Source organism: Pyrus communis, chromosome 7 (assembly GCF_963583255.1).
Source record: "Pyrus communis chromosome 7, drPyrComm1.1, whole genome shotgun sequence".
In the NCBI taxonomy this organism is placed as follows: Eukaryota; Viridiplantae; Streptophyta; class Magnoliopsida; order Rosales; family Rosaceae; genus Pyrus; species Pyrus communis.
Window position 1 is genome coordinate 4,595,837 of NC_084809.1, and position 8,257 is coordinate 4,604,093.

Consider the following 8,257-nt stretch of genomic DNA (forward strand, 5'->3'; position numbering starts at 1 on the left):
TAAACATTTGGATTTGTATTATGCACCGACGAACCAATCATTAACGTCCGATAAGGGTACTGCAAATTGATGGAACATATCCAAAGATTCTTTGGAAACTGTTAATTAAGCTAACTACCTCTTTTAGCAGGTCTTGATCAACTTTTTAATGCAGATGTCTATGTACTAGTTTAATTTGATCAATTCTTAATCGAGATACCTAAAATATCTAAACTTGTTTACTTTCGGTTGGGTTCCCTCAACCCCACTTGGGTATCGGGGAGATATCTAATTAAACAGATTAGAAGATTCGGTGTGCATGCTTAGAACACACTAATGTCAACGACCAAAGCTGATCGAATACTTACACTGGTGGCTGTGCACGTTAATTAAACTTTACTTAGTGTTCATACTTCATCCATCATCAATCTGCATGTGCTATGCACGTCTATGCATTATTGTGAATTTTATTCAGACTGTCAATTTGAATCATTGATAATGTTGATTGTGACATGAACGTGTGATATTCATGTTCGCTTATAGTCGAGGAGTCTCAAACAATCACAAACAAGTACCAAAAATATACGACATGTGATTCGTGTAATTAGTCATATATATCCATATTTTTGTGATTATCAGGTTTAGTATCTATAAATATTGATGACGCATGGACAATATTTACAACTGCACCGGTTCTGTATATTATAATGCAGAATTTGTAACACCTTTCGAATTATTTTCGACCTGCAGCCTGGAGACACCATCTACAAGAGCAAGGAGAAGAGTATGAGAAGAAAGCTGCTGTGTACGATGGTGGAAGGGCATGTGCAAGCCAATAAGGAATTAGGAAGAAGCACTGCACCTGCACGAGGCAAATAATGATAATGTTATTAACTGATGCAAAGCATACAATGCAATGTGATGAAATTCATGTATATAATCTACCTGCATATACAAAAGCTTTACATACGCATATATTTATGTAGAAGTTGTTTCACGAATCACAAGTTGCAGGAGAGATATACAGATTATGCATTATTAATCTTGATCCATGCACCATGAACTCGATTAATCGTACGTTTTAAGCAAAGATTAACAAAAGAATTAGCCCTCATTCGATACTTTAACTTTGATCCCACCTGACAACTTGCTCTTGGTTTTTTTTGGCATGCAGGGGATGATAAATTCCACATCACACTCACACTATAGTCAGAGCAGCATCTTCTTTGGATTTATTTTTTATTTTAACTTTCTTTTAGTAGTCACCTGTGGAATTAAAATTGACTCAAAAGGTCCACCAAGTCAAGGTAGTCTATTGAAGAACGCAATGGCTGAAAACCCCTAGTCACACTTGGATTTCACATATATTTTAGATTAAGTTATCATTAGCAGTACTTAAACCAAATATGACATGGAAAGGTATTGCATCAAAACTCGATGTGTATATATTAAACTAAGTAAATCAAATGAAAGAATCATGTGATAAATCCTGTTATGAAATGAAATTTGTGCTTTTTATTTGTATCGTGTCACCTTTTTTAAATTCGTCTAACTTTTTGAAGAGCAACGATAAAATTTAAAAACAAAAAAAGTTTGAGGTTACAGCAATTAAGCACAAAGAGGGACAGAGCACCCAAACACAAATCAACCCAAACATTCAATTACAAGTAAGTCCGCCAAAAAATCAGGAGGTTCCTCGAACCAAGATCGAGAACCATCACTGCGAAGGGCAAATCTTGCAAGACGATGGGCCATTTCGTTGGCCTGATGACGAATAGGGGCTGGAACAACTCCAGTGATTGCCGACATGAAAGCTTTGGTATCCTCAATAACAAACCTGATGAAAGACCTATCGGTTGAATGTCCCTGCAATGTAGTCGTAATCTGAAGAGAATCACACTCTAAAATGATGCTGGACAAGCCACTTTCAACAATCATCGCCAAGCCCTCCCTAGCTGCCAGAGCCTCCGCATGTGCCGGAGAGCACACATTGTCAAAACGGACAACCCGAGCAGCTACGAACTGACCATGCTCATCTCTTGCTATAATGCCCACTCCACCTTTTTATGGATGTTGTACATAAACCTTAGCTATATAATATATGTGTATATGTAATATATAGTCTGATCGTTTAATTTTCACCCAATTAAGTAGCGAATGTAACACAAATATTATAAAGGTCATCATCATTTATGTGAGTTAAATTAGAAATCTCTCATTTATAAGTAAATAAAAATACTATTAAACCGTAGTACTAGTTTGTTAAATACATGAAGACATTAGAAATCCCATTTACTTGTACAGAAGGCTAGTGAGTGTATGCAGGGATTGGGGAACAAAACCTGGCAGATTGTGGGAGGGAAAATGGAGATTGGAGATCCCGTCACTCATTGGATGAATTTGACGGTAGGATTCCCTTCTATAATTAAAGAGATATTACATCTCATTTTTTATTTTCAACTTCTGGAGAAAATAATTGGAATTAATACAATTAGCTACCCAGTAGCACCCACCTACCTGTGAAACATGAATCCCCTTTATATTAGACCTACTTGTCGATTTGCTCTCCGCACTTGTATAGAGCTATCAATCTATTTCTTAAGCTTTAATTTTAGCCGGTTATTCCCCTTAAATTTTTACAAATAGCCAATTTTCCCCCATGATATTAGATTTTGAAAAATTTCTTCTAACTTTCCATCAATTTTGGTCACGTGGACAACACATGTCAACTGTATGAGAGCAAAAGTAATTTTGTTTTGGTAAATTGGGTGCAAAGTCATTACTTTGCAGCTGCTAATTGGACTCTCATAACTAATTCAAACAGAAAGCGTATGAAGTCAACTAGCAGAAGAGAAGAAAGAAGGAAAAAAAAAGAAAAAAAAAAGCAATCTGTTGTCCACATTAGGGACCTAAAATTATTTATTACCCTCAAACATTTGTCATGTACCCAAAATGGATAGGAAACTGAATGGAAATTTTCAAATTCTAACACCATGAGGAAAATTGATTAATTATAAAAGCTTAGAGAGGTAATCGACTAAAATTAAAATTTAAGAGAAAATTAACCACTTCTTATAAGTTCAGAAGAGGAGAAGCAAGCTCAGAAGAGGAGAAGTCGACAAATATCTCTTTATATTAAGGCCTTTCTAGGGTCCGCATGGCCTCCACTGGGCATGCGTGGGAATATAGACCTACCTCTCAAATCACAAATGTTTAAGAAACTTCTAAAATGTGGTGGTGTTTTAATTTCTGTTTTGGTTGTGCTTCTATCAAGCCAAAAGATTTGAAAAAAAAAAAAAAACATTTTTTTATAATTAAAAATAAATGCTGTGTGCTGCTAATAGAAAGTCGTGCTTTATAAGAATTTTACAAATGAAAATGCGTGTCATGTGTTGGGTATATGAACACTTTTATCTATAAAAGTGAATCCGTATAATTTTTCAAACTTTTTTACATCGATAAGATGTTATGCTCAAAATTATATCATGTATTACACCGAGCTTGTTGTTTTCTGTTTGATTGAACAACTTTTTTGTTTATAGGTTAGGTTTGTTGGGTTATTACCTACTCGTTTCGGGTTTGAAATTCTCTAATTTCCTAAATTATTGTAATAATTTCGAGCTTTCCCTCCTCCCCTATTATTGAATTCGATCAACATTCATGAAACATTTAGCCTGATCCTATCATTGGATTTTTTTTTTTTTCGATACAATGTATTTGTATTTGATTGAATCAAAAGTTCGACGCACAGTTTCGTCTTTTGGGAAAAAATTAAAAGGAAAGAAGCATTCATGCCAGATTAGATTTGTATGCCACCGATTCAAATTAATTACAAAGAATTTATGATAGATTACTTTCCTAATTGTTGCTTATACGCTCGTTAATTATAGTAGTAAATATTGAAGGAAAGTTATATATGGTGACGAATTTCTCTAGATAATGCATATATGGCATTTTCTTGAACAGATTTACTATATTAGTTCGGTATTTTATATATTTATTTTTGGTTGGATAGTTTGGTTGGATTGCCTAGTTAGTCACTTGGTGAACTTTGCAAAATGTGAGTGTCAATCGACCGACCGCATATCGACGCTCACATTTTGGTACATCCGCACTGTGGAAAACCTCAATTCCCCAGTCCCTGGAAAATCACTGGGAAAAAAAGGTCAACCCAGGACAACTACCGAACGAGTAACCCCCACATGTGTTTGACAATTGACATGCATGTTCTTCCCTGCCGTTAAATTGAATCCCGAACAAATTCCACTTTCCAGTTTTAGTAAAACTAAGGATTCGATTTTAACAAGATATATGGTTAAAAATTAAAATGCAAGCACTACAATTCCCCCTTGCTCCAACCAACCAAAGAATATTTCACCCAATTTCCTTCTTATTTTATGAATATTTTCGCCTTTTTATTTTACTTTATATATATTAATAAAATAAAAAGAAAAGCTAGCGTTACACTACACATATTTCCTAATTAAAAATTGCTGACAGGCCTTCCTCTTGGCCATTATAAATTGGGTTGTCGCGGCTACCTTCACATTAAAACATCACACACTCCCTCACTCTTTTGTTTGAGTGTGGGACGTCAGAAATTTGCAACAAAAAAAAATCCTCTGTTTTTCTTCTCCTTGTTTTGTTTGATCACCACCATGGCTGCGGTGCTCCTAACAACTCTGCTGGTCATATTTCTTGGCTTATTACTAAGAGTTGCTTACGACACTCTCTCATGCTACTTCCTAACCCCAAGACGCATCAAGAGAACCATGGAAAAACAAGGAGTGCGAGGCCCTAAACCCCGCCCTCTCAACGGCAACATCTTGGACATGGCCACCCTCGTCGCGAAATCAACCTCTCACGACATGCACACAATCGACCACGACATCGTCGGTCGCCTCCTGCCCCATTATGTCGCATGGTCCAAACAATATGGTTCGCAAAATCTTTCAATTTGATCACCACATCGATCACTATATAAGGCTTATGTGTTTTTTCTGATAACTTTGTTGGGTTTTAGGAAAAAGATTCATATATTGGAATGGAATTGAACCCCGGATGTGCTTGTCGGAGACAGAATTGATCAAGGAGCTTCTGTCCAAGTACAGCACCATCTCCGGCAAGTCATGGCTTCAACAGCAAGGCTCCAAGCATTTCATCGGCCGCGGATTACTGATGGCCAACGGCGAAGATTGGTACCATCAGCGCCACATCGTTGCACCGGCATTCACAGGAGATAGACTCAAGGTATGAATACGATGATTCTTAATGTTTCTGTAAATTTTTAGAATAATGGTACGGTATATGTTATTAGTATTTCAAAAAAAGTCATTATACAGTTCTCTCTAGCAAAAAACAAAAAAGAAAATAAAAATGCATAATGACTATTTTACCGTGCTAATAACAATTTCTTGAATTGAATTATCATGATTCAATAATAATTGTGATTTTGATTAATTTTGGTGCGATTTTCATTAGAGCTATGCGGGGTACATGGTGGAATGCACTAAAGAGATGCTCCAATCGCTGAAAAATGAGATAGAGACTTCAGGGAAAAGGGAGTTTGAGATTGGAGAATACATGACAAGGCTCACAGCCGACATAATTTCGAGGACAGAGTTCGATAGCAGCTACGAGAAAGGGAAGCAGATATTTCGACTGCTCACTGTTCTGCAGCATCTATGCGCCCAAGCAAGCAGGCACTTGTGCCTTCCCGGAAGCCGGTAAGTAGTATACAGAAATATTTGAGGTGCATTTTAGGGAGGATATTTAATTGGATTCGTTTATGTTTTTATAAATAAAGGAAAACTAATAAAATGGTTTGAAAATTTTGAGTTTTAATCAAAAGAACAAAAATGTGTTGTAAGTGAATGGTATCAGAAGTGATTTTTTAGAGTAAAAATATCATTTTCGTAAAAAATGACCAGTATCAGAAATGTTTAATTGAAACTCCTATAAATAATAAAAAGAGCCAATATACTTCTTTTACGTGGTCACGCTTTCTTATTCTTAATTTCTTTAGCAGAGTCTATGTTTTTCCACTAAGCATCTCTTTGTATTTTATTAGGTTTGTTTCTATTTATTTTATAAGTTATCATAGTTTTTTTTTTTGTCAATTGTAAATCACTTTCAAGAGTAAGTTGTTGAACGGCTTCAAAATCATGACATATGTGCAAATTATTTTTTTAGGTCATACTAATTTATTTCAGATGCTGAAATTTTTTAATTCAGGTTTTTCCCAAGTAAATACAACAGAGAAATAAAATCTCTGAAAATGGAGGTGGAGAGGCTGCTGATGGAGATAATCCAGAGCCGAAGGGACTGTGTTGAGATCGGTCGGAGTAGTTCTTATGGAAATGATTTGCTGGGGATGTTGCTCAATGAGATGCAAAAAAAAAGAGGGGATGGTTTCAGCTTAAACTTGCAACTAATCATGGATGAATGCAAGACATTCTTCTTTGCAGGACATGAAACAACTGCCCTTTTACTCACTTGGACTGTCATGTTACTAGCCAGCAATCCCTCTTGGCAAGAAAAGGTTAGGGCTGAGGTGAAGCAAGTGTGCAATGGTGGAACACCATCTGTTGATCATCTTTCCAAGCTCACTTTGGTAAGCAAGCTTACTCTGTATCTTTAAAATTATTGTAATTAGCTTTTAGTTCTTTTGGTGGTTTGGTATCGTGGGCATTTGGACCATGAAATTACTAAAAGTTCAGTGAGAAGGGACAAGATATTAGAGCCACTAAGAAATGCTTCCAAATTTTTTTAAACAAATATAGATTTTTTGGCATGGTCTTAAAGGCTAAAACTTCACAGATACCTGTAAACCTAAGTTTGGATTTTACTAAGTTGTATTAAACTAATTGACTAGCAATTTTAATAAATTTTCAGTGTACTACACTTCCTAATAAAATATTTAATTTTGAATGCAAACAACTGAATAATGTGTCCAAACTAGCACCCAATTAAGTTAGTAGTATAAACAATTTTACTACATTTTTAACTCTTCATGTTGGCATTACTCCTATCCGTAGTCCGTGGCACACCATCTTAGTTTTGTGGTTCTACTTAATTACCAAAAGCCTAATTTAAAAAAATTTAAAATTTAAAAATTTAAAATAAAAATAAAAAAAAAAAAAAAAAAAACCAGAACACCAAATTGAAGTTTTTTAAAAGGAGATTAGCTGGTAATAGAGATCGAATTAGTCAAAAGCAGGTCCAAAGGCTTGGCAATGGCAATGTCTTGCATGTCTAGTAATAAAAAAAACTTTAACAAGCCTTACCAAGCTAGCTAGGTCACGCCTATTATTATATCTTAAATTTATGCGTTCTTTTCCTAACAGGATCCTTTTCGGATCCTTTTGGTAAGGATCTATGAATCGTGTATGTTCATCGTACATTATACGGTCAGTTTTTGTCAGGTATTGTTTGTGTATAATTTTAAATAAAAATATTTCAGATGATTTCTAACCGTACGATATATGATAAACGGATACGATTCACAAATTTCCGAGATCCTTACAAAGAGGATTTGGCGAGGATCCGTATTCGTTCTTTTCCGAGCCATTTTCCTAGAGTTTTAGTCTGAGCTTATTGGTCACATTATTTTTTTCTTTGATTCTTTGCAGTTAAATAGGGTAATAAATGAATCACTGAGGCTGTATCCACCAGCAACTGTTCTACCTCGAATGGCTTTTGAGGACATCAAACTTGGTGACTTACATATTCCAAAGGGGCTATCGATATGGATTCCAGTGTTGGCTATTCACCACAGTGAAGAGTTATGGGGTAAAGATGCAAATGAGTTCAACCCTGAAAGATTTGCTTCTAAGTCCTTCACACCCGGGAGGTTCATTCCATTTGCTACCGGTCCAAGAAATTGTATTGGTCAATCTTTCGCTATGATGGAAGCTAAAATCATATTAGCGATGTTAATTTCGCAATTTAGCTTTACTGTTTCGCCTAATTATCGTCACGCTCCAGTTGTTGTCCTCACCATCAAACCCAAGTATGGTGTTCAAGTATGCTTGACCCCCATAGACCCTTCAAATTAGCATACTGATTTTGGGATTAGCGTTTGTCGTTTGAGGAGCTAGGGAGCTTGAGATGGAATTTTGGTCAACTTTATCTTTCTAATTTTCGTTTCTTGAGTTATAAATAGTGAAGAGAATGGGATTGATATGATGTTTGAGCGGATTAACCAAACAAGTAAATGTCAATAAAAATGTATCACAATGATTATTCTCTCTAAGCCATCTTTGATGCATATATTCTC

The 8,257-nt window shown here is 35.6% G+C and overlaps 1 protein-coding gene across 1 annotated transcript; it reads left to right on the plus strand.

The window, feature by feature from the left end:
* Positions 1–4,624: 4,624 nt before the first annotated feature.
* On the plus strand, positions 4,625–8,036 carry LOC137738829 (cytokinin hydroxylase-like). Its single transcript, XM_068478302.1, has 5 exons — positions 4,625–4,917; positions 5,003–5,229; positions 5,461–5,705; positions 6,214–6,592; positions 7,611–8,036. The coding sequence occupies exons 1-5, from the start codon at positions 4,638–4,640 to the stop codon at positions 8,034–8,036; spliced, it is 1,557 nt and encodes a 518-aa protein (XP_068334403.1). The 5' UTR covers positions 4,625–4,637.
* The last annotated feature ends 221 nt before the right edge of the window (positions 8,037–8,257 follow it).